The sequence below is a fragment of the Opisthocomus hoazin genome, chromosome 19, assembly GCF_030867145.1.
Source record: "Opisthocomus hoazin isolate bOpiHoa1 chromosome 19, bOpiHoa1.hap1, whole genome shotgun sequence".
Lineage (NCBI taxonomy): Eukaryota > Metazoa > Chordata > Aves > Opisthocomiformes > Opisthocomidae > Opisthocomus > Opisthocomus hoazin.
In genome coordinates this window covers 13,555,203-13,579,928 of record NC_134432.1, presented here as the reverse complement: position 1 = coordinate 13,579,928, position 24,726 = coordinate 13,555,203, and the positions used below count along the sequence as shown (strand labels likewise).

The following is a 24,726-nucleotide window of genomic DNA, read 5'->3' as shown; positions in this document are numbered from 1 at the left end:
TCTGAGCAGGCAGGCAGGAAGGCAGAGCGTGTTGAAAACCCAAAGGAATCGTGTCCATCTGCCCAGCATCTCTGCAGGGGCAGCAGCGCCTGGGGCCGGGCTGGGGGCAGCCGAGCCGCCGCAGGGAACTCGAGCCCGATCCGCAGCAACGGGAACACGGCTCGGGCAGAATGGAGTTGGTGGGACATGGGCTTGCCCGAGGCCAGCGTTGGCTGGAGAGAACCATTGTACCCCAGTGCCACCACAGTCATCGCTGGGATGGTGTCTGGGAGCCAGAGTGCCCCTGCCCTCGATGGGGCTGCTGATCCAGAGCAGACGCCACCAGAGCAGATGTCACCAGGACAGGCGGGTGCCAGCACAGGGCACCTTTCCGTTCCCTGAACAGAGGGGGTATTGGGCAGCTTCCTGGCCAGCTTTGGGTAGTCTCTGTGGCCTTCCTGAGCGCGGCCGGGGGAAGGAAACTGCTGATGAGTGTGAGGAGCGGACGGGAGGATCCCGACTGCAGAGCTGTGGGGGAACATCCACCGCGGGGCTTTTTGCCTGGAAGTCCCCGTGAGGAAGGGTGTTCTGCTGCGTGCGCTTATTTTGGATGTGTGGGACAGAGGTACTTCTGCTTTTGCGGTCTTTATCTTTGGTTCACGGAACTGCAGTTGTTTTCCTTTCACTAGATGGGGGTGGCTTTTTTCCTATTTCCTTTTACATAACGTCGTACGCTTCGTTTTACATCAGAGGCCCCAAAGTTGCTGCTGTTCATTGCATGGGTTCGGGAGTTGCTCCTGGGAGTGAAACGAAAGTTACCTCGGGGCTCGTGTCACCCGTGGAGCACGTGGTCCGTGGTGGAGCTGGTTGCTTTCGGTTCTGGAGAGGCCCATTTCCCGTTGTTGGTGGGAAGGGATTATTCTGAGAAGAGACTGGGGATTCCAAAGCCCAAACCCCACTTTCTGTTTCTGGTTTTACCAGCTTTCATCAAGTCCTTTCGAACTTGTGCAAATGTGGAGCTTCAATGAGAAACTCCTGGTGATGTCTCTGAGGGTCAACTCTGCCTTTTCTTGTCTCGTTAGCCGGTGAGACTGTTAATTCCCGACAGGCACAGGTTCCTGGCTTCCCATGGGCAGGGTTAGCATCTGCTTCTCTCTTGAGGCTGGTAGCAGCGGCCCTGTGAAATCATGGTGCAGAGATACTCTGGGTGCTGTGTTATCCCTGTCTGTAGAACAGGCATTTTGTGTAGCCCGGCTGAAAGGGAACAGAGTCACAGGAACATCTTGATCTTTAAACCAGCTGTTGTCCAGGGAGCATCAGTAAAAGCACTTTAACCAGTTTTGCCTCTTCCACATGTGCTGAAATTAATACTTTTTTCCAATAACAGTTCATTATTTTGTGTCTTTGGAGGCCAGTGCGCTAACCCAGGGGCACGTGGGACCAGAGCTCTTAAGACCTGGTAATTGTTGGATAATTGTCTGTGTGTAACGCGCAGGGATGGTGTCATGCTCACACTTAATCCTGTACTTTGCTCCTGTCTTACTGAAACCACCTTTGTGACTGATCTCAAACACTTTCTAAAAGGCAGATCCCTGGCCAATATTTTGCTTTGCTGTTTGGCTTTCGCGTTTTCCCCTCCCTTCAGCCGGCGAGAAGAGACGAAGGCGGATTCCCTGCCGCGCTCTGCCTGGCTCCCGCGAGGGTCCCTCACACTGCAGCCCTTCCTCCAGGCTCGTGAACCTTGGCTACGTCTTAGAGCTCGTTATTAAAGCTCCGTGTGGAGACGTGGGGCTCGACACCGCGCCGTGTACTAGAACATTCACCAGAGAGTAGAAGAGTTTATTGCATGGAGCAGGAATTCCTCCCCAGTGTAGTCACCAACGCTTTGAACTCTGGTGGGGAGCTCTTGCTCACGCAGCCCGGGGCTATCTGCAGTTGGAAGAGGCGGTCTCTAAAACCGGGCAAGCCATCTGGTGCAGCCCTCCAGTTTCATATTTCAGGGGATGAACTCCTGCAGAGTTCACTTGCGGCTGCTTTTGCAAAAGCCTCCGACTCTGCAGAACTGGGCTTCTGATACCCCGAAGTTAAACATGTGGTTTTCCTTGCGCCCCTCCAGCGAGAGGCCTTTTTCCTGCTGTATGGAGAGGAGCAGGGTTGCACACTGAGCTGGAGAAACCATGGTCAAATGTTCATTTTCTTTGCCTTCCTTTGTTTGGTACCCACCACAAAATGTGTTGGATCTCCCTTTCTAGGGTGCTGAGTCCCTTCCGTATGAGTTTGGTGGAAGGTGCAAATGCCGTAACCATCAATGTGCTCAGAGTCAGTGCTGTCACAGAAGAGCTTCGCTGAACCTTGTTGCGGCCGTTTAAAGCGCTGCCTGGGCCTGTTGGATGCACCTCTTCTCCCAGCGCGATGCAGTAAGCGGAAGGGACTGCTCACCTGTATCTCTGCCACGGCGCGGTGCTCGGCTACTCGGGTTGAACCACTGATGAAGGAGGGTTTGCACGTGGGTGCTGGGCTGCGGTTGTGCTGGCTGAGGCCCAACACACCTTCCTTTCTGCTAAAACTCCAGCAGATGTGTTGGGCAGGCAACAGGGAGCAGTAGCTGTTGCAGTAATATTTACCAGCACTGGTTTGTCAGAGCTCTTTGGAGACCATTTTGAAGACATTCATCTTTGGTTGACTTGCTGGAGATCCTGGTGTGAGAGCCAGAGTTAGGATTGCAGCCTTCTGGGTGGCCGGCACGTACCTAAGCCACAGGTGAAGGTTTTGTGTCCCTCCCAACCCCACTCCCACCCCGTGTCTCCGCATCTGCAAAGGGAGAAATGTGTGTTTGGGGCAGGCGGTGGAGCGGGGCTTCACTGGCTCCATCCTGCTGCTGCTTTTTGCTTCGTCGGTTTTTAACCAGCATGTGCGGAATGCACAATCAGCATCTTGGAGGAGCAGCGGTAGGAAAGAGGAAGCTCACGCAGAATATAAATAGCCAAATTTTAGAATGTACCAGTGTAGCAGCTCGCCTGGCTCTTGGCATGAGCCTGGCTGAAGACCGCTGGGAAGCTGCGTACTTCGTGTGTGGTTTGCAGAGGGGGAACTTTGGGGGATATCGCACAAGTCAGCAAGACAAAAAGTGAATGAATCTGACAGTCTTGAATATGGGAAGGAAATGAAATTTGCTTCTACGCGCGTGAAAATTGGGTGTACCCTCTGCACGTGACACGAAATACAGAGTGGAAACCCCTGCACGGTTACGGCAATACTTTCCACTGTAGTTGCACAGCAGCTGCCAATGATTCAGGGGTTGGGACATTTTGTCCTCCCATACGATTTGGTTTCATTATTAATTTCATTGCATCTCAACAAGCATCTGATTTTTCAGATATTTGTGTCTGGGGTTTACAACTGCCCAGCCAAATCTCTTTTCCGAGTTAGACTGTACAGGGGTCTGCTCCTCTGGACCCAGAGCTTCCCTCCAGCCCAGAGTCAGCACAACTGGAAGATCCGCAGGTGGGCTGATCTGCAGGTTGGGTGATGTGAAGCACCGCTGGTAGCGATCCCCCTTCTCCATCGCTGCCCTATGGGCAGTGGGCTGGCGCGCTGAAGAGGCATCTCCTGCTGTTGCTGCTGGAGGATGGCACATAGCTGTGGGCACCGGGATTTGGTGGTCTCTGTGGAGAAACTGGGAAGAGTTCCCACAGCTTTTCTTTCTTTTTGTTGGAAACAGCATCTATAGGTGGAAGGAAGACAACTTGGCTGACTTGGGCGCAGTTAGGTACCATCACTGTAGGTGGCTGATCTGGAGTGGACACAAGGCTTTAGCAGTGCTGGCAGCTCTCTCCCGAGGTCGTGCTAGTCCCCGCAGTTCCCAGCTAAGGCATCTCTGCTTGTGGGGTTGGGGGTGACTCACCTGGCATAGGAGCACCTCGTTCCTGTGAGGTTTTGGTGGAGAGATGGCGAGGTGATGGGGGCTGCGTATCAAGCTCACCTTCCCCTCGCTGATGTGTTTAAAGGGCTTTGTCTTCCCTGCACCGGGGCCAATGTCATGGGTGGCCACTCTGGGGGGTCCCAGTGCGGGCGTGACGTGGGGCTGCAGGGGAGCAGGGGGTCGGGGGGGGCTCAGAGGCTTGCTGGTGCCCGTGTCAGTGTTCGGGCTGGGTGCTGCCAACCGCCGGGGCTCAGGGCTGGCTGAGCTGGAGGGAAGCCGGGCTCGGAGCTGCACTACCCCCCGCAGCCAGCATCACCAGCCCGGGGGATTTATCAGCGCAGGAGGGAGATGTGTTTTCATGTCACGCTGTCTAGGAAGGCACAGAGCACGCTGTGCTGGTGGGTGCCTTTTCCATTCTTGAAATTCAGACCTGTTTGGAGTTGAATCTAAATTTATGCTATAATTTATCCCAGAGCAAAGAACAAGAGGGGGACTGACGCAGGCATCCAGAAGGATGTCTGTCTGTCCACCACCTTGTGTGGGTGCTGCCAGGGTTGGTCTGGAAGCCGGTGCACCCCAGGAAAGACTTCTGATGTTCACAGCGCAGCCGAAGTGAGGAGCCTCCCAACTGCTCGAGTTTCAGCAAACCAAACCTCTTGACAGTCTGGCATGAAGTGAGAGGAGCAGGATCAGCACAGAGAGAGAAAGAAGGCCAGTGACCCTGCCCAGGGGCCTTCTCTGCGCTCATTCAGTACAACCCTGAATGAGAGGCTTTTTAAAGATTTCCCCCTACTCTCCGAGCTGGCTGTGGTTCCCTGCCTTAATTCCTTGCTAACAACGAGTACTTGAGCTGAGCAGGGTGTGATAACAGCGCAGTGGCCGCTGCTGTGGTGGTGACGATCGAGGCTGGTGGTCGAAGAGGTGTCTTCTGCTCAGCGTCTCTCGAGATGCGCGGCGTCGCCTGAAGCCGGGGCCCTGGGTACGGCTGTTGGCACGCTCACGGCGAGCGTCTGGGAGGGAGACGTTTCACAGGGAGCAGCGGGCACTCCTGGGGTTCCGTCCTGGGTCGCCCCATGGCAGCTTCTTCCCCGGCGAGCCCCACGCTGTTGCCATTGCTCAGGGGTTTTTGGTGCTCATGAGAGGTGGCTTGCAGGGAGAGCAGCGGCTGGCTCTGGCCCCTGGGTAGCAGCGTGCTACGCAGGGGGACTTGTCCTGGAGCCCCTGTGCCCCAGTGTGCGGTCACCTCCCGCTGCTACCCGGCTGGTTGCTTGCAGGCGATTTCCCCATCTGCTGAGCAGTGGGTTTGCCACATGTTGTACCGTGTCCCGCCATTTGGCGTGGGGGATGGAGGGTGGGGGAGATCCCCACGGTGTTTAAAAGGATCTGAATAAATCCTCTTAAGAGAGGCACTGACTCAGCAGAGCGTGGTGAGAGAGGAGGAGGAGGAGGAGGAGGAGGAGGGGACAGAATTATCCTTGTGGGGCTGGAGCCGCTGCCGAGCCCTGCGCTGGCACATGGGGCTGGGGGAGCTGGGGCAGGCGTGTGCCTGGGGACCTGCCCCAAGAACCATCCCCTCTTCCCTCACCGAATCTTCGATGGTGTCCATCTCCCCAGAGCAGAAACAGGAGCCTTCTAGCTGGGTCGGGCTGTGGCCCAGAGGTGCCTGTCCCCACGGGCGCAGGGACTGTCCCAGCTGTGCCCAAGACCACCCTGGTGCTAATCCCCGAGGTTTCCCCCCAGCTTTGAGCTCCCCTCCTGGATTTCTGTCTTGTGTGCGTGGCCAGCGCTGCCAAAGCTCGCGGGCGTCTTGGTTTCGTGGTTGTTATTTATTGCTGAGGTGCTCGGTTCCCACAGGGGCAGATTATCGAGATTACGGACAGACCGGGCACCAGTGTCACCTCACGGGAAAGGCAAAGGCTTGGGGAGGGGGGAGCAGCCAGGGCTGGGTACGGGATGTGCTGCCACCCCCTTCCCTCCCCACTGCCTGGCCGGGGGTCCCCGCTCTGCCCAGCCCGCAGCACCGGTGCAGCCCCCGCTTGCAGAAGGGCTGAGATGCAGAGGTGGGGGACACGGGGCAGCCCGAGGGCAGCTTCCCGCAGTCTTGGCTCTGCCTGCGTGCCGGCTGGGGTGGGCCCAGGGTTAAGCTGCCCAGCAAGGCTGGTGTCGCCCGGTTTGCATTTTCGAGCCGGCGAGGCAGACTCTTGCTGCCCGCCGGCTGTTGCCTTTGGCTGGCCGAGATGCCTCGTACGAGCCCGCAAGCACATCTCTGCCACGCTTCACCCTCCTTATCTCACGGTGTATCGTGTCCTCCCGTGCAGAGCTCCACACAGGAGATCGGAGAAGAGCTGGAGGATGGTGTGATCTACAGCATATCGCTCCGCAAAGTGCAGCTCCATCACACGGCCAACAAAGGGCAGCGATGGCTGGGGGTAAGCTGGGGGCTCTGTCAGCCTCCTGCCGCGGGCTGTTTTCAGACATTTCCCTGCCAGAGACGTGGTGACCTGATGTCAGGGTCGATACCGGCCCATGCCCTGCCCTCTTCTTGCTCCCCCAGACGCTCCTGTGCAGGGTGCTCCTTCCAAGCCTTACCTGGGGGTCGTGTATTGATTTGGGAGCGGCGGTGTGGGAGCACCCACCAGCCTCCAGCCTGCAGCAGCGAGCACAGGGGAAACAATCTGAAGCCCCATTTTGCAAAACAGGGCAACCCTGATTTGCATTTAGATTTCTGCAACCTGAAGCCTTTCCTGGGATTTCCCAAATGCTCAAGTCTGCTCAGCTGAGCTGCTGGTATCTGGTGTTGGAGGAGACCCGGCTTCCCTTTGCCTGTCCGGAGAGCCCCAGGCACTGTAGGGCACCCATGGGTCCCAGCCTAGACCCAAAAGCAGCTTGCAAAGCTGGTGGGGCCGCATTGTGCTTGTCTGTCTGTCTTCATCCAGCCTGCTGACTGCTGCTCTTGTCCCGGCAGTTTGAGAATGAGTCGGCCTTAAACCTCTACGAGACGTGTAAGGTACGGACAATAAAAGCTGGGACCTTGGAGAAGCTGGTGGAGTACCTGGTCTCAGCCTTCAAGGGCAATGACTCCACCTACGTCACCATCTTCCTGTGCACTTACCGGGCCTTCGCCACCACCAAGCAAGTGCTGGACCTGCTGCTTAACAGGTGAGGCTGCCCCGAGTCCCGAAACGCAACGGGGGTGGCCGGTGTCCAAGCCCCTTTGGCCAGGAGAGTCCCAACATCTTCTGCTGCCGTGCCTTGGAGGGCCGATGGGCTTCTCTCAGCTCCATCAGCCTGAAGGTTTTGGGGCAGGGCAGTGAGGACATAACTTCCCAGTGAGCTGGAGCCCTTCCAGCTGGTACCCTGCTGCAAGGTGACCAGTGCTGGCTGCTTCCCTCCTCCCATAACACAGAGGCCATGGCAGACTGGGGGTAGCAGGACAGTGCATCAGAGGTTCATTCTACCCCCTGGCAGAGCTGGGGGTGATGTGGAGGGAGAAGAGGCAGCGCTGAGACACAGCTGAGTCCAGGGTGCTTACTGCCTCCTCGCTGTGCCCCACCAGGTACGGCAAACTCCACGTGCAGGCAAATGGGGACCACGCCAGGCACGTTGTGGACGAGAGGATGGAGCTGAAGAAGTAAGTCTGACCGAGCTATGGGTGAAGGAGAGATGGGTGGCTCTGGTGGAAAGCTCTTTGGTTCTCGTACTAACGCATGTGTTGTCTGAGGGGTGCTCCTGGTGCTTGTGGGGGTGCACACGGGTTTCTTCTGGCATCTGATTCTCATGCAAGCTTGCCTGTGTTCTCTCCTTCCCCACAGCACCATCTCCTCCATCCTGGGTGCCTGGCTGGACCAGTACTCCGAGGACTTCCGCAAGCCCCCGGACTTCGCCTGCCTGAAGCAGCTCATCTCCTACGTGCGCCACAACATCCCCGGCTCGGACCTGGAGCGCCGAGCCCGCATCCTGCTGGCCCAGTTCCAACAGCAAGAGCAGAGCGAGTCCGAGGCAGAGGGTGGGGTCCTTTCCATGCTTGCAGGGGCTCGTTTGGGGCTGCAGGTGGGGAGGGTGCTACTGGTTGGCATCAAGGGTCTCCAGAACCTCAGGTCTTGCCACGTGGCTGAACCGCTATAAACCCTGCCTGTGTTTACATGGAGGGACACTGGGAAGCTAATCCAGCTGCACCAGAAGTGGGATTTCTAAGTGGATTAGCTAATCTGCCTTTAATCCTCTGCAGACACTTGCATCCAGGTTTAAAAGGACTAGGTTTTTATCTGAGCCTCGTTTCCTGAGGCGTGAAGCCAGATGGGCATTAAGAGCCCGGAGGTGGGATGTCCGCAGGGGGCTGGTGTGGGTCAGCGTGGGCTGCGGTGCTCAGCTTCGTGCTGTCTCTCGCAGCTGTGGACCACGGCGGCTGCACCTTCCAGCTGGTGGAGGAGAACGGGGTCGGGGACGGAAAGCCGGATTTCCTCTCCTTCTCCCCAGAGATGGTGGCAGAACAGTTCACGCTGATGGATGCTGTGAGTATTCATTCGGCAGCTGGGTCGATGGTGCTCTGCCCGCCTGCTGCTGCGGGCACAGGCCTGTCTCTTCCCTTCCATCTATTTGTCCTGGCCTGTTCCCTTCCCAGGACCCCCAAAGAGACTCGTCTTCATCCCTTTATATTCCAGGAGCTGTTCAAGAAAGTGGTGCCTTACCACTGCCTGGGCTGCATTTGGTCCCAGCGAGACAAGAAGGGCAAAGAGCACCTGGCACCCACCATCCGTGCCACGGTCTCGCAGTTCAACAGCGTGGCCAACTGCGTCATCGCCACGTGTCTCGGAGACCGGTCCCTGAAGCCGCAGCAGAGGGCTAAAGTGGTGGAGCGGTGGATTGAAGTGGCTCGGGTAGGACAGCTCGCCGGCCACTCGCCTCCCACCTCGGCCTGAGGGCTGAGGTTTTGCGGTGTGCGAATCCCAGCAGATCCCTGGGCTTTCTTTAACACTGAGTCCTGTCATCTCCTCGTCTGCCCCCAGGAGTGCCGCATCCTGAAGAACTTTTCCTCCCTCCGAGCCATCCTCTCGGCGCTGCAGTGCAATGCTGTTCACCGGCTGAAGAAGACCTGGGACGAGGTCCTACGGTAAGCAGTGTCTTCTGGGCTCCTGCAGCCGTGGGGAGGTTTCAAGGGAGAGACTGTGCTGTGGCCGTGGCCCTTGAATGTGTATATGGGATCATCTCAGCTCCAGCATTGCTTCTTGGAGTGTGCACAAAACCCAGGGACCAGTGTAAGGTGTCAGGGACCTAAGGAGGGTGAGGAAATAAATGCACCGTCATCTCCTTCTCCTTTCCCTGTGAAACACCCTGGAATAGCCCCCGAATGGCAAGGCCTTGCTAGAGCTGCGAGCATAGCTAGGGTCATTTGAGTGAGCAGAAGAGAGCCCAAGGAGGAGATCCCACCGTGGCAGCGTTGCTGACTTTTCCCCTTGTTTCACCCTGAGCAGGGAAAGCTTCCGCACTTTCCACGAGCTCTCCGAGATCTTCTCCGATGAGAACAACCACTCTCTGAGCCGGGAGCTTCTCATCAAGGTATGGGGAAGCAGCGCCCACGTCGCCCTGTCCCTGGCACGGAGCTCGGGCTGATGCTGGCAGAAGTTTCCACGGTGTTCCTGCCACCCAGCTAAAGCCCTGGCACCGCTGCCAGGCTTGCGGGCGCAGGCAGGGCCTGCTGAGTCTGAGGAGCAGGCAGGGGTTTCGGACCAGGCTGGGCTTTCTGCTTCTCTGCCCAAAAGTTGTCATTGCCTGAAGCTTGCAGAGCAATTCAGCAAGCAGAGATAAGCAGTGGGGTAGGACCCAGTGCACCAGGTGACGGCTTCTCCCCAGAGGCAGCTGCATTTTCACAGCCCGGTGCAAAGTCCTCTTGATTTCAGGTGGGGTTTTAGGGTTGGTGAAAGGCTGCAGCAAAAATGTTCTCCTTCCCCGTGGAGTTTCTCCGCAGCTTCCTGGCCTCCAGTTTAGGGGCTGAGAGGACACAAAACACAAAAGGGAACAAAACATCCCATTGAGGAGCTGTTTGTACAGAGCTGGAAATGGGAGCAGCAGTCCCTGCTCACTAAGCCTCTCCCCGCTCCGTTAGCCGTGCAGAAGCTCAGCTGCGATTTCCTCCTCTTCCCCCCATCCCTCTTCCCCTCTACAAGAGAATTTGTACCGATAAAAGCAGGGGTGGATTTCAGCTCATCTGTTGGCGCAGTTTCCCACCCGCGCTGATCCCCACCTCTCCCCACCATCCAGGAGGGCACGTCCAAATTCGCCACCTTGGAGATCAACCCGAAGAGGGCTCAGAAGCGGCAGCAGCAGCAGCGAGAGATGGTGAGCCTGACACGGCCCCCCCATGCCCCCTCCCCGGCGGCTGCCCGGGCTGGTCCCAGCTCTCTCCTGACCCTGCTGTCCCTTCTGTCCCCGCAGGGCGTGATGCAGGGCACCATTCCCTACCTTGGCACCTTCCTCACAGACCTGGTGATGCTTGACACCGCCATGAAGGATTTCCTGGACGTATGTACCACCATCTCTGTCCTCTGCTTCCTCTCCTTCCTCTGCGCAGCCTGGGCTGATAAACAGAGGGCTGGTCCCCCACGCGTCCTGCGCCCGACACTGCACCCTGCGCGTCCGATATCCAACACGGCACATCCACCTCTGTCAGCCCATGGAAGTCACAGAGCCACAGAATGGCAGGGGTTGGAAGGGACCTCTTGGAGATCTGCTGGTCCACCCACCCCCGCCAAAGCAGGTTCAGATGCCTGCGGCGTTTGATGGGCCACTCTTGCACTGTCCCTCTGCAGGGATGTCCCCACTGCAGGGACAGCGAGCTGGGGGCAGGGAGGGATGGGAGCAATATTTTTCTGCCTGCTCCACACTAACATTTGGCTCCTTTTTTCTTTCCAGGGTGGGCTCATCAACTTTGAGAAGAGAAGGAAGGTGAGAGCTTTGCCCTGGCAGTGGCACAAGCAGGGTGGAGGGGGGAGGCTGACTTGGTGCAAGCCCAGGCTGTGCCAGCCACTTTGGGGTTGATACCTCTCTTTTTCTGCTCTCATGTTCTTCTTTTTTGGGTAGGGGGACTCTGGTCCTTTGTGTGTGTGGGGCTGGGCTGGCAAACAGATCTGATCTCACGGCCTCTCCCTTTGCTCCAGGAGTTTGAAGTCATCGCCCAGATCAAGCTGCTTCAGTCTGCCTGCAACAACTACAGCTTCACGCAGGAGGACCAGTTCGTGGACTGGTTCCACAGCCTGGAGCGGCTCAGCGAGGCCGAGAGGTGAGTGCGAGCGGGGTCCGGGGCGCAGCAGCCCCGAGCTGCACTCCCTGCTCTGCCTCGCTCACCCTGCCGGCACGGTGCTCGCCGCGGCCGTGGCAGCACGGAGAGCTTAAACCCTCGTCTCTCCCCTCCCAGCTATGGGCTGTCGTGTGAGATCGAGCCCCTATCGGAGTCAGCCAGCAACACGTTGAAGGCGAAGAAAAACACGGGCATCATCAAGCGATGGAGCGAGTGAGTCTGTTCGTCCCCGGCGCCGTGTGGGCTGGAGGCGGGGGCCAGCGCAGAGCGACTCGGGCTGAGGATTGCAGGGCACCGGGCTGGGGTGGCCCCTGTCCTGCCAGCCGAATGCACCCTGGCTCTGCTCAGCTCTCACCCGCCCTGCCTCTCTCCCTGCAGCCGGCAGCCGCCGAGCACCGAGCCCTGCGCCAGCAGCAGCTCCCACTCGAAATCCTTCGACCAGCTCAAGTGCGGGCAGTACCTGTGCAGCGGGGACACCACCGACTCCGTGAGCGTCACCTCCGCCGGCTCCAGCAGCTCTGACGTGGAGGAGATCAACATCAGCTTCATCCCCGAGTCCCCCGACTGCCAGGAGAAGAAGGTACGGGGCAGCTCGCGGGGTCCGGGCCGCCGGAGGCAGGTGCGGCCATCGTGCAGGGACTGGGGCTGGGGGGAGCGGGTGGGGGTCCCAGGGGCTGTTTCTGACCTGCCGGGGCTAGGGGGGCCCCTGCCCTTTGCTGCTCCGGCAGCGTGGCAGGGCTCTCGTGCCTCCGGCAGCTGTAGTCGTGTCGGTCCCCGGTTGTCACAGGTCAGTGAGACCCCTCTGGCCTCCCTCCCCCAGCGCTGGTACGCCCCGTCTGTGGCCGATGGAGAAGCTAAAACCACTGTGTCCTCCGCATCCCCTCTCCTCCCTGCCCTCCAGTTCTGGGAATCCACCTCCCTCTCCTCCCTGGACACGTCGGGCATTGGCTCGGGCTCCAGCAGTGCCTCGTCCTCTTCCGTCTCCTCCACGCCGGTGACGGCCTCGCGCACCCACAAACGCTCCGTCTCCGGCATCTCCAGTTACTCCTCCCTCTCGCTGCCACTCTACAACCAGCAGGTCGACGACTGCTGCATCATCCGCGTCAGCCTGGCTGTGGACAACGGCAACATGTACAAGAGCATCCTGGTCAGTGCGGGGCACCCGCCATGACGCTGGGGAGGGGTGCCTCGTCCCGCTGGGATGCGGGAATGGCCCGTTCTGGGAGGAGACGGTGGTGGGAGGCTTTGCAGCGTTATGCACACCCCGGGTTAATAATGCTCTGCGCTCACAGGTGACGAGCCAGGATAAGACCCCGGTCGTTATTCGCAAGGCCATGGCCAAACACAACTTGGACGGAGACCGGCCTGAAGACTACGAGCTTGTTCAGATCATCTCAGAGGAGAGAGGTGTGTGCTGGGGTGCCGGGGGCTTTCCCGGGGGCTGCATCCCCCACTGGCCACACAGCCCTGCAGCCTGGGCAGCACTGGGTCGGAGATTGGGCTGGGAGGTGACAGCAGAGGGGTCCCAGCACCCGGGGACAATGCAGCCCTACTCTGGGCCCTTTTCAGGGAAAAGGTGCCCGACTGACCCCCATCCCTGATCACTTCCAGAGCTGAAGATCCCCGACAACGCCAATGTCTTCTACGCCATGAACTCTGCCGCCAACTACGACTTCATGCTGAAGAAGCGGGGCTTCTCCAAGGGAGTGAAGATCAAGCACGGCTCCAGCTCCACCCTGCCCAGGATGAAGCAGAAAGGCCTGAAGATCGCCAAAGGCATCTTCTAGCCACAGCCCCACTGCCACCCATCACCGACGGGGCCTTGGGGGCAGGCTGCTCCGAGCTCGGCTGCAGCCGGTCCTTGTGCTGCCGGGCACGGCGAGAGGAGCGACCCTCGCCCAGGGGGGACGGCCGTGCATCTCCCTCCTGCACCGAGAGCCGGGGCGCGTTGGCAGCCACTGTCAGCCTCTGCCTCTCTCTGCACAAGCTCCCGTTTCAATCAGGTCTTTTTTTCTACACAGGAAGGCAGTGTGGGGGATAGCTCTATATTCTTTTTTTTTTTTAACCTTCCATGGTGCGACAGCTAGTCCAGCCGCCGGCCAGCCCAGAGCTGGAGCCCGCCTCTGCCGTAGGTGCCTTGTGTCCGAGCGAGCCGGGGAGCGGAGACTCGCAGAGGGGCCGTTCGCAAGGAGCAGAGCACGAGCCGTCACCCGGGGGCTGCAAAGCCTCCCACAGGGTGGGGTGCTCTCCTTCCCGGCTTTCCTGGCGTTGTTTTACCTCCACATCCTTCCTTCCCGGGATAACCGGCATCGCCACCGCCGCACATCTCTGCCTGTCCTTCCCTTGGGAGGGCTGCGGGCGAGCTGGAAAGGATGCAGCGCTGCACTGGTGCTCGGAGCCCCGTGGAGGAGCCCTGTGCCCGTGCAGCGATGGAGCGGGCGCCTCGTGCTCTCGACGAGTGGAAGCCTGCGTGGTCTCGCTCGTCTCCCCGGTCCAGCGCATCTTCCAGCTGGGCGTTGACGGCCCGCGTTCAAACTTGCACCAAAGATCAAACGCCAGTGTCTCTTCTGCGGGCGGGGGAAGCTTTGTGCTGTGCCCCCAGCGCTGCCAGCCTGACGAGGAGGAGGAGGAGAGCGAATTTGTGTCGGAACTTGTGTAAATAGAGACCTTGGGTCTGCACAGGCGGGCGAGGAGCCATAGAGCTCGGGGTGCTCTGTGTCCCCCAGCTGCCACCGCCTGACCTGCAGAAAGTGCCACTCACCTTGGGCTTTAACCGGATTTCAAACACTGACCATGGGAGAAGCAGCAATGAGACTTTTTTTGTATAAAACAACAAAGTTTACTGATTTTTTTCTTTTTTTTTGACGATATTTATTGGTTGTAAATAGAAGAGACGAACTTGTACATTTTACTAATCCAGCCTCCCCCTGCCCTGCAGCCCAGTCCCCCTCCTCTCCCCGCCCTGGTATTTAAGGCTGCTGGAGGGACAGTGGCAGCGTCATCTCTGCTGTGCTGGTGGGCGCAGACCCCGCCAGCCACCCCCTCCCTTCTTTCTCTACCACTCGTCGCTCGAGCAGGGGCAGAGATGCTTGTTTTAATCGCTGTAGGAAACACTAACCGAAGGGGGACAGTTTTTTTGTTCCTGGCTCCATCTGTTTTTTTTTTAAGCGCTTCCTTCCAGCACATCTTTTCTGTTTCCCGCCTGTCTGTGCTTCCGGGCAGGTCCAGGGCCTTCCCTGGCTCCGGGAGAGGGGCCAGGGGATGCAGCAACGCCGCGGGGCTGGCGGCCAGAGCTGGGCTGCAGGCAGGGAAGAGGCTGCTTGGGTGCGAGGGTGGCCGGCGCCGAGCTCGCCCAGCCCCGCGTCCCCTCGGGTGGCATCGCCCGACGCCGCACATGATGGGAGCCCCCAGCTTCCTGACGCAGGGGCAGCCTCCCACCTGGAGCCCAGCCCCTGCCCTCAGGCACCAGCACCCCAGGGTCCCCTCTGCTCTGTGCCTCCCACCGTCCCCCTCCCCTCCCACCAGTGTCCCCCAGCAGCCCCGCGTCACCGGAGGCACTGGCTGTACCATACGTATTTTGTACTACTTCAATGAAGGAGCACACCGCCCGGTGTGACTTGTACACAGCAATGTAATTAGTCTTTGCAATAAAATACTGATGCTCAAACGTCTCTGCCCCGAGGCAGGCGTTGTCCTGTGCTCCTTCCCCAAAACGCCAGCACGGTGCTGGAGAAAGAGGAGCGGACCTGACTGGGCAGGAGGCAGCACATGGCCTGGCGCTCGTACTTGCGTTAGCTCTGCTGTGCTGAGCTTGCTTTTGTGCCTGAATGCAGGTACAGCCTTGTTGCCTGAGGGACCAGTGCCTGGTTTTAATCAACCCTGCTCATGTGAACCCGTGAGTTGTTGGGACTGTCGCATTTTCCATTTTCATAACTGTGATGTCCAAGTTACTGGTTCTACTCCTTTTGCTAAAAGCAGTGGCTTTAAGGGCAAATGCACTGGTTGGTCCTTACGGTCCTGCCTTAGTTTGAGCCATCGTTCTGGCGCTGGAGGGCTCATTTCCTAGCATGGCCAGCATGTTTATTTTCTGTCTTATAATTGCACAGACATCAGTGGAGATTACTTGGATGGTGTGCCGATTTCGAAAGTGGGTACTAAGGATGCAGCTGCACTATCCAGAATTTCTCTGTGCCTTTGGCTACGTAGATTAGTTTAAAGCCTGCGCTTTTGGAAAGGAAGGGGCTGGATTGCACAGAGAGGGCTGGTAATGCCGTTACCTGCTCAGGCAGAATTAAACACCCGAATCACTGCGGTTTTCCCAGACAGAGGAATTTTGAAAATGGCTGGGAAATAAATGAACTCTGGGACAAGTGATTTCTGGCTGCTCTGGCCTTGGGCCTCCTGTTGCTAGAAAGCTTGGTTTCAGGTGTTTTTCCTAGCATTTCTAAGTTTAGTGTTAGTGCCTGCTCATACCTGAGCACATGTTCTCACCTGGCAGTGGTACATCCACTGCATGTCTCCTTTTTTTCCCTTGGTGCCCTGCTGCACTGCACTGAGACGGGCAAGTCCTTTGCAGAGCCCCTCCTGCCTCTGGATTCCCACCTTACCCTGGCTGGAGCCGCCCCCAGACAGACCGACCATGCACTGCCCCGCCATGATCTCTTACAGCCCCAAGAAACGCCTTTGTCCTGACTCTGCAGCCTGCGCTGCCTCGACGCAGGAGCACAACTGAGCTGTGGTGAGTGCCCACCCGAGCAGCCAGGCCTCACATGCAGCGTCCGTGTGCGTACAGCCACACACGCATACGTGTGTGGCCAGGAGCACAGCTATGTGTCGCTGTGTGAGAGCCCTGCAGGGGCTTCTGTCGTGGGGTGGAGGCCAAACCGAAGGAAATAACTCAGTCTAACAAAACTCCGGGAGAACAAAAAAAAATGCTGAAGCCTTCACAAGCCTCACACAGGTGCGGGAGGCTGAAATCACATTAAACCATGCATTAGAGCGTATTAGCGGCCACCAATGAGAAACCTTGCACTCATAACACACTGGGGAACGCACAAGACTCAGAAAATGCCAGCAAGTCAGAACAGGACTGAGATGTGCATCAGGTAGCGAGGACAAATACACTACATCCTGCAGAAGGGAATCACTCACTGTCAGATAGTGTGTTTGCCTGCTGGCTTTATTTCCAAGGTCACCAGCAACGCTCCATGCTGAAGTCATGGCACAGTATTCTCATTCCCCTTAGAGCAGCAGAAGGGCAGCACCTGCCTTAGGGACTCCAGCAGCACCAGACTGCTCCCCCAGCACCTCCCCAGGAACCTCTTCTGTTTTCCACATGGCCCAAACCTGATCAAGCTGCACTTCCCACACATGGAGAGATTTGGGAATGCAGCTTCTCTTTCTTGGTGGACTGCCAGCTGGTTTGGATTCTGGGCTTTCTTGGGGTTGCTTGAGGTCTTATTAGCCAACAGTTATGAAAATGTAGGCAATGGCTCCCTACCACCCCGACTGACACCCATCATCTGGCACTGCAGTCAGTGCAGAGACATCATCGTCATTTTAGTGCAAGTTCTGCTTTCCCACATCCTGGGTACGGCGGCTGAACCTTCAGCACTCAAAGAACAAGAGCAGAGACGATTCTGTCCGAGAGCAGCCAGACTGCTCTCCGAGTTCACACATAGTCCAGAATTTCTGTCTCCATTTCATTTTCACTCCCATCAGAAGGCTTGAATTCCTCTTCCTCCTCCTCTTCATCATCCTCATCCTCTCCAGACTCATATGCCAGCTGCTCTTTGCCATCTTCGCTGCTTGTTGTACTTGAGAAAAGAGCTTAATTGGGAAGAAAGACAGACAGACACTGTGATGGCAGTTCATAAAATGAGAGGAAGGCAGAAGCCAGAGGGGCGCAGAGAATGTTGCACATCGTAACAGAATTTGATCAAGCCCAAAGCAATCTGTTTTCATACTCCAGGAACGCTCGCAGAACAGCAGCAAGTCTGCTAGCTGATTCTGCCCTAATTCACTGGGATACTGCTTTGGACCAGCATCATGCAGGACTAATTTCCTTACTTCTTGTTCAATACTTTACAGTAAAAAGTAAAATGCCACCAACAGATATATCAGTAAGAATAAGATCTTGATTCTCACAGACACAGACATTTAAAACCTGAAGCCTGTGATACCAGGAAGGTGAAACAGGAAACATTTACTCCCAGCCATTCCTAATCTCAACCCACGTTCAGTCTGCAGGCCAACAGCCTCAGCTCACACACTGTACTGAGCTAGAACACAGCGAACACCAGGTGTAGCACAAAGCAGATGGCAAACACAGGAACACTACTGCCCCAGTGCAACATCCTTCTCCAGCTCACGATGTCTCGACACCATCAGGAAGGCAGTAAGGTAGTGGTAAGGTCAGAAGCGTCCTTACCAGGTCTGGTGGATCTGATTATCTGCTTAATCATCAGAGACATGCTATCTCGCAGGTCATCACTAGTCTTTGGAAGGCACCACCCATCCCGCTCTGTGCATTCTGACTCTGTGCCGTCATTCCGATGGATGATTTTCTGTAGACTAAAAAGCAGCAAAAGGGAAGGAAACATTAGCCTTCTACATTCAGATGTAGGCTTCAAATGAGACAGTCTATGGCTTACTTCCATTTGGAATAACTTATTATGTCATTATTCACATAGTTGTCATACGGGAAAGGAAGCTTATGTGTGAAAAGTCTGCTCTATTTTTATTCAGAAGCTAAACACCTCAAGTTTCTGGTCAAGGAGAGCGAGGGGAATGGACTGGATATAAACAATAGTCCTTGAAATCTCGCTCTAACAGAAGACTCAGCTGTCAGCGTGCACTACCTTTCCACATTCAAGTCACAGAGCTGGTAGAACATCTGCCGATAAGGGGGTAAGGCTCCTTCTCGGAAAACGTAGACGGATTCCTAAGAGGAGAAAAGAAGGAAAGGATTAATACGCATTTTATGGTGTAACAGGACAGCACTGACATAACTGAAAAGTACTTCCAATGGGCTGAGTCAAGAACAAGGCACTTCCAGCACAAGTCAGTTCCAAGGCCTAGACCTGCATATGGCAAAAGATAAAGCTGAGTGAGGAATAAACCAGAATTTCATTGCAGCTACAGCCACAACAGCACAGTTGTGCAGAGAACACACTTCATCGCTTCAAACTGCAGCTCTGTCTGCAGCTTGTTACTGCCTAACAGTGGATCACAGGTTTCGGTCTACCAAGAAGGGAAAAATAAAAGACTCCTGTGTTAAATAACTTACTTTGCCCCGCTGGATTCTGCAGGACAACCAGATAAACACATGGTGATGTTTTGTACTTCAGTGCCCATGAAGTTCCAATTTTATCAGTTGAAACAAAATGCTCACTGCATCAAAGATGGGCTGAGAGTACCAATCCCATCTCACAGCGTGTAAGAAATCCATTCAGTGCACGGCAGGTGAAGTTCTGTAGTGACACGTGCAACCATCAGCTTCCCAGGTGAACCTGAGGACATCAACTCCCAACTGTCCCCTTAAAGACTGACAAAACAGGAAACACTCCGTCTTCACTAAGCTAGTTCAAGATTCTGGTAAAAGAGTGTAATGCTGACCTTCAGTTTATACCTGCTGGAGGCAGGCTTTTTTGCCCCGGCTGCACCAGATGTACCAAGCCCCTGTTTCAGATCGTGTACACTGACTGTGTGACTTACTGAAAAACAACAAAAAGAGAGTCCTCATTAGGAACATCTTTTACACTGTGGCATTGCACTGTCACTTCTCGATGTTGATTCAAGTTTGCTGGTCAGCAAAAACCAGCCCAGCAGAGCATGTGTTGGGCATTCTTCAGAGATATTACTGGACAGTCACAGGAAAGGTGGTGAGTTTGGTGGGTCTCTTCCACAGCACACTTGTTGTTAAACTTTTACTCTCCCCTTACTCCATGCTGCACCGTCACCAAACAGAAGGGAATGCTGAACTCCCACAGAGCTGCTTGCAGAACTCCCTTTTGTCTGCTAATAGAGATTCTGGCTCAGCCAGACACGCATCTAAGACTCTCACAACACTTCCCACCAGGAGACTCTTCTACCGGCTTTAAGAGCAGCACCATATTCTAACCAGAAATAAAGCACCAACTTTGGCTCAGCTGGAACATGGGAAGACCCTTCCCCACTCATAGGACAGGATGACCCAAAGCAGCAGAAGAGCCAGACAGCCCTTCTGCTGGCACAGCATACCTGGCTTCTTGACAGTGATGGGCAGACTGTAGTTATAGGTGCTGCGTTTTGCTTTCACGGGCATGTCATTAGGGGCGTAACCTAGAGGTGAAAACAGAAGACCAATAATGAACCGAGGGCAAGCACCCCGCAGAACATCCCTAGCTCAGTAACAGAAGTGCTGGACTGGTGTGCGAAAGGCTGGCTGATCCTTGGGGTACAGGGACTCCAGCAAGGTGGGGAGAGGAGAGCTGTCAGCTCAGCAAACCCCTTTAACCTGGGAAGAGGGGGAGATGTGAACTGATGGTAACGACTGGATGCCAGCTCTGTCATGGACTTAGTAGGTGGCCTCAGAAAACCCTTTCCTTCAACTTGCCCTCTGCAAAATCAGAGCAGAGTCTGAGACCAAGCGCCCTGCACAAGATGTTGAGGTCTTTGAGGAAAAGCTACTGTGCAAGCAACAGTATCTAGTGCTCAGTGCCTCCCCTGAGCAAGAGGGAAGCTGCTCTGCTACATCTGCCTGGGCTTCGAACACATGGAGGAGGAAAGGGTTTGGAATGTGCCAAATGAAAAAAGACATACTGTGTACTGTGAAACAAAGGAGTTTACAGGAGAACTACTGTAAGCAATGAGCTCAAAAGGTGTCATCTTCATCAGAGCAGAAATGTGGCAAAATAGTTTAAAAATAAGTAAAAAGAGAAGTACTACCAGGATTAACCAGAAAGCAGAGAGCGCGACTCTGTGGGCTGGGCCCTTTTACCATATTTCATTCCACAGCGAATGCGGAAGTCCAGTACTTGATAAATCTTTGCTTCAGAATGTTTTCTGGGGTCGTACCCAAACCTAACCCATAAGCTTCTCCAGGGACCTGTTAACTGCATAAACACATATAGGGGAAGATGGTTACAAAAAAACAGTTCAGTGTTGCATAGTAGAAAATTCTAGTATTTCTTCTCGTTGCCCAAAGATTATTTCTTTTAACAGCGTCTTCCTCACTTGCCACGCCAGAACTCAAATATTGAAACTTGGGTGCTCAATGCATTGAAACCCAACTAATTGTGTGCTTTGACAAACTAACCTGCAAGGTCACAATAAAGTGTTTGTTTGGAGAAATTGTGCTACCATTGCCAGATGGACAGCCACTTTGAGAGTCTGGCTGAACCACAAAGCCAATCAGAACCCACAGAGTGACCAGCTACTGAATCGTCCGTGGTTTCAAATTCTGTTCAAAAGCAAGTCTCCCCTTCCCTCTTTCTCTTTACATAACATTAAGCTCAGGTACTCAGTGGTGGGACCTCAAGAACTGTAAAGAGCCAGGAACACTCCGTGCAGCCTCAGACAGGCGCCAGGGCAGCTACAGACTCACCATGTAATAGGCCAAATATGGCAGCAGAAGCTTCAGCTTGTCCGGGTGGACACTGATGTTGGCTTTTACTGCATTCCGAGACCAGACAGGACGGACTTCAAAGAGCTAAAATAATCCAGAAACACCATGGAAACAGTGGGAAGTGGGTTACTAATGGCAGGTCAGCTTTCCAAGTGAACTTTCTTCTGTACTGGGGCCTTTGGCCCTTAGTATGAGCTATCAGAATGGTAATGTAAGAAATAGTGTCACAGAAACGAACTTAACGTGAGTTGGCTGCAAAGACAGGTTCAAGTCTTGGCTTGCGTAACTGAACTGAACACAGTGGTGTCAGTGGCATCTACTGACAGGTGCTGTGTTAGTCACTTACAATCACCAGGAATTTTGGGGGAAGTCAGAGAAAATGGCTGCATGCATTTTTTTCCCCACGCAGTATGCTGCAGTATAGTGCTCAAGTCAAGAATCAGGCACGTACCTTTCTCAGCTCTTCCTCCACCTTTTTATCCACAGTATTGGTGCACACTTTCTTCCAGGTCTGTTCAGCGGCATCCAGGGGTTTAGCTGGGATTTCTTCATCATCAAAGTTCACAAAGATGGCGTTGTGTGGGCGACGGGCCCTGCAGAGCCCAATCAGGTTCTCCCCTGACACCTGGGGATTGTTGTAGCCCTCCCTGAGGAAGAGGGAAAGGGTCGGGTTTGCTTCCTGCCTGCGGCACGCACGGACGTGGAGCCTTCACGGGAACATGCGAGAATGGAACTTTGTGCTCCAGATTTCAGAAGAGAAGGGACTCAGCCGTGTGAGCAAAGGGTTGGTTTATCTTTGGCCCCATCTCCCTATGGATTTTGGAATCACACACTGGTACCATAAAAGACTCCTGGGATACCACCAAGGAAAAAAAATTTAAATTCAAAAACTTTGCAAAGCTCCATGCAATTGCACAATGACAGAGGTCCCTGTACCGTCTGACAGAACCCTCGGGCAGTATGAAATGTTTCTGCAGCAGAAAAGGCTTCACCTTCTCTGGGTTTGCTCTGCTGTAACTACTGCAGCTCGGCAGGGTAGAGGGACAAAGCAAGATGGAAACGCAGTTATTAATTCAACCTAGAATTAAGACCAAAAAAAGGGCCGATGAAGGACTACAGTGAGAAAAGGAAAGATGTTTCTTGTGGGAGATCTCACAGATTGTTCTTCTGGCAAACCCAGCCGGGGGCCAGGAGGGAACAGGTCCGGTGAGTGCGGTCACAGGAACACCTGGCACCGACTCCTGCGCGCCCTCCCCTCGGCTCCAGCCCACTGGAAGCAGCAGAAAGCTGGGCTCACTGCATCCCACGCTGCGTGCAGCGTGCTGGGGGAGGCAGTCACCTTCGCCAGATCACCATGTCCCCGCACTGGGCAGGTCTCAAGCCGACTTTTGCTGAGGTTTCTGCTGCCAGGCAGTTTCCCAAGTGTGCCTGCCTCTGTTGTGCCAAATCAAGAGGGATAAAACAGCACAGGGCAGCAGCTTAAAGAGGTGAAATAAAGGAACGATGTATTTAGTGCTGCTCTGATGCTTCAAGAGCACAGATCCTGTAACACCACTGAAGTCACCATGGACTGGAGGCATCTCCAAGTGATAAAAAAGGAAATCTTATGCTTCTAACACACAAATCTTCAAGTTATCTCGAACCAGGAAAATGTTTCACTGCCTGTCCATTCCAGAATCAACACAGCTATTTACTACAGTATGACAAAAGGCACTAACCGGTGCTGTATATCTGGCCGATAAAAATAGTCAATGGGAGTGTCCAGACGTGAGAAAATCGGTGGCGGGATGTAGAGCGGTAATTCTTGATTGAAAAATTCTTCCTTCTCTGGTTTGAGCATTAGGACTTTGTCATACATGGAGGTTGGTTTGCCATCAGGACCAGAGTGCATCGCCAGGTACTGGAAATCAGACATTCCTGTGAGAAAGGAAAGTTCAAACATTGTGAAGTTCATTGTGAGTATCACAACATTTCTCAAAACACTCAACTTTAAGGAGCAGGTGTCTGCTAAGTTCATGCAAAGGTTTATGCAGCAAGGGGGCTGAAACAAAGGAGACCTGATTTGTTCTTCCAGTTCCGAATTATTTAAAGGAAAACACTTCCCTTTCCCATCAGGCACACTCACCTTTAAGCCACGTAGACAGAAATCCAAGTATTACCTTGAAATTTGTAAACGGTGGTGACAGTCCCAAGAATTTCCATTTCAAACTGGACTTCTGGCTGGATTTCTTCTTCGGTGTCTGACGGCTTCTTCTTCTTGGTCCTCCTCTTCACCCTGAGCAGCATGGTGGAGGTGGGGAAGCGATTGGCACACACGGGATGGCAGTACGGGTCCTTGGGGCGGAAATACAGCTCCAGCCTTTTGGCGGGGTCGGCGTAGATCTGTCAGCGAGGGCAGGCACAGCCCCGGTGAGCACCGCACCCGCACGGCCCGTCCCCCCGGGGCCCCCCACCCTCCCGCCGTGGGGTCTCCCCCCCGGGGCCCCTCAGGGAGAGGGATCCCAGCTCCACCGACACCGGGAGACGCGCAGCCCCCCCTCCACCCCGCCCGGCACCTCCTGCCTCCTCTCCCGTGGACAGCAGCAGCCCAGGGCAGCGGCACCGCCACGAACCCACGCGTGGAGGCTGCGTGGGGACCTGCGGATCGGACGGGGGGGGGGGGGGTCCCTCAGGGGGGGCGCCGGGGCCCGGCGGGGCTCCCTTCTGCCCGCACCACCGCCGCCTCACCCGCGACACGCCCTGCTCTCCTCCCAGCGTCCGCAGCATGGCCCCGACGTCCCGCACCAGCCCCGGGTACTCCACGCACACCAGCCGCGCCGTGCGGGGCAGCTCCAGCACGGCCGAGCCCCGCTCCCCTCCGCGCTTCGCCGCCGCCATCGCTCCCTCCCGCGCCCCGCTCCCTCCCGCCAACCCGCCCCCCGTAACAAAGGTTCCGCCGCAAAGGTTCCGCCGCACGATCGTTCCTACGCGGCGGCGCGGGGCCGGGCCAGGCGTGGGAGCGGGGTGGGTGCGGAGGTGGCGGGCGGTCGTGCTCCCCTTCCAGCCCGGGCTCGGGGCCGCAGCTCCCCGGCCCGGCCGGGCCTCTGCCAAGCCGCGGGTCGTGGCCGTCACGCCTTGCTCGGGGACTGGGAGTCGCTTGATGCCTGACCTGAAGCTGAGGGAGAAAATCCCGTCACGGCAAAGACACGGAGAAGCTACAATCACTCAGTTGCAAGCAAGCCTTTAATGGATGGGCCTGTCTGTGAAAGGTCAGCTTCACCGCTTGCGCCCGGAGATGTCAGCAACCTGCAGCAGATTCCGATAGACCGAGTTCCAGAAGTTCACGTACCGCGTTTTCAGATTCTGCTTCACGGAGTCCTCACTCATCTTGTTGTTGATTTCCAGGTAGTAACCGCCCTCGCTGGTGTAGGGCGGCCAGTTAACGGGCACCTTGGAATTCCCTGTGTTGGGATCGCTGGGGAAAAACGACACACAGAAGTTCAGTTTGATCAGGGCAGCTTGTGGAGGCAGCAAGGTTGGAGCTGTCTGGCAGGGACCCCGTCTGCTCCAGTGAGGCTTGATGGGAGTGCAGAGAGAGAGTCTGGCATTGGGACAAGCAGCAGCACCTCTGCCTGCGAGGAGCGACTTGCCGACCTGCAGTTCTCCCCCCTGGTCACCGCTAGCGTGGTCCCTGGCTGCACGCAGGGGCTGAACTGCTGTCTGAAGAGCAGGATTCGGAAAGAAACCTCAGCAGTAAGCTCAAGCAGGGTTCACCAGCTCTGAAACTGCTTCTGCTGGCCCAGGATGAGGAGGATGATCAGGTGATCAGGTCCACTACTGTCTTCTTCATGACCTCCTGGTCTGGATTGTCGCCCCATGCTTGTGTGTAGACATTGTACGTCACATTGGCTCCACTCTCGCCCTTGTCCACAGTAAGTCCTTTGA

The 24,726-nt window shown here is 55.7% G+C and overlaps 2 protein-coding genes across 6 annotated transcripts in view; one reads left to right on the top strand and one right to left on the bottom strand.

Annotated features, from left to right (window-relative positions):
* The window catches only part of RALGDS (ral guanine nucleotide dissociation stimulator), a 59,158-nt gene extending 46,163 nt beyond the window's left edge, over positions 1-12,995 (top strand). For 2 of the 4 annotated variants that reach the window (XM_075439160.1, XM_075439158.1), the window contains exons 2-18: positions 6,220-6,330; positions 6,867-7,060; positions 7,458-7,532; positions 7,714-7,907; positions 8,291-8,412; positions 8,563-8,778; positions 8,908-9,011; positions 9,373-9,457; positions 10,160-10,237; positions 10,334-10,420; positions 10,811-10,843; positions 11,056-11,177; positions 11,313-11,408; positions 11,574-11,775; positions 11,983-12,342; positions 12,488-12,602; positions 12,807-12,995. In XM_075439160.1, coding sequence (XP_075295275.1) covers positions 6,220-6,330; positions 6,867-7,060; positions 7,458-7,532; positions 7,714-7,907; positions 8,291-8,412; positions 8,563-8,778; positions 8,908-9,011; positions 9,373-9,457; positions 10,160-10,237; positions 10,334-10,420; positions 10,811-10,843; positions 11,056-11,177; positions 11,313-11,408; positions 11,574-11,775; positions 11,983-12,342; positions 12,488-12,602; positions 12,807-12,982 — 2,370 coding nt within the window. In that variant the 3' untranslated portion in view covers positions 12,983-12,995. The remainder of the gene's footprint in view (positions 1-6,219; positions 6,331-6,866; positions 7,061-7,457; positions 7,533-7,713; positions 7,908-8,290; positions 8,413-8,562; positions 8,779-8,907; positions 9,012-9,372; positions 9,458-10,159; positions 10,238-10,333; positions 10,421-10,810; positions 10,844-11,055; positions 11,178-11,312; positions 11,409-11,573; positions 11,776-11,982; positions 12,343-12,487; positions 12,603-12,806) is intronic. The other 2 variants (XM_075439161.1, XM_075439159.1) reach the window with 2 other exon arrangements.
* A 3,356-nt stretch (positions 12,996-16,351) lies between these two features.
* Positions 16,352-23,690, bottom strand: GTF3C5 (general transcription factor IIIC subunit 5). Of its 2 annotated transcripts, none has more exons than XM_075439163.1 (11): positions 23,609-23,690; positions 22,962-23,184; positions 22,521-22,719; positions 21,254-21,449; positions 20,782-20,886; positions 20,176-20,290; positions 19,437-19,517; positions 18,813-18,910; positions 18,056-18,138; positions 17,626-17,768; positions 16,352-17,024 (listed from the first exon to the last, which is right to left on the bottom strand). In XM_075439163.1, exons 2-11 carry the CDS (start codon positions 23,086-23,088, stop codon positions 16,867-16,869), a joined length of 1,305 nt encoding a protein of 434 aa, XP_075295278.1. In that variant the 5' UTR covers positions 23,089-23,184; positions 23,609-23,690; the 3' UTR covers positions 16,352-16,866. The 2 variants fall into 2 exon arrangements, with proteins under 2 accessions (XP_075295278.1, XP_075295277.1); XM_075439162.1 differs by having other exon boundaries at positions 23,530-23,685.
* Positions 23,691-24,726: the final 1,036 nt, after the last annotated feature.

Excerpts from the sequence above, each read along its gene's own strand:
- GTF3C5 (XM_075439162.1), bottom strand. The coding sequence starts at position 23,679 with ATGGCGGCGGCGAAGCGCGGAGGGGAGCGGGGCTCGGCCGTGCTGGAG. Across the intron at positions 19,518-20,175 it reads TCGCTGTGGAATGAAATATG|GTTACGCCCCTAATGACATG; the intron begins GTAAAAGGGCCC and ends TTTCACCTCTAG. Across the intron at positions 17,025-17,625 it reads AATCAGATCCACCAGACCTG|CTCTTTTCTCAAGTACAACA; the intron begins GTAAGGACGCTT and ends TTCCCAATTAAG.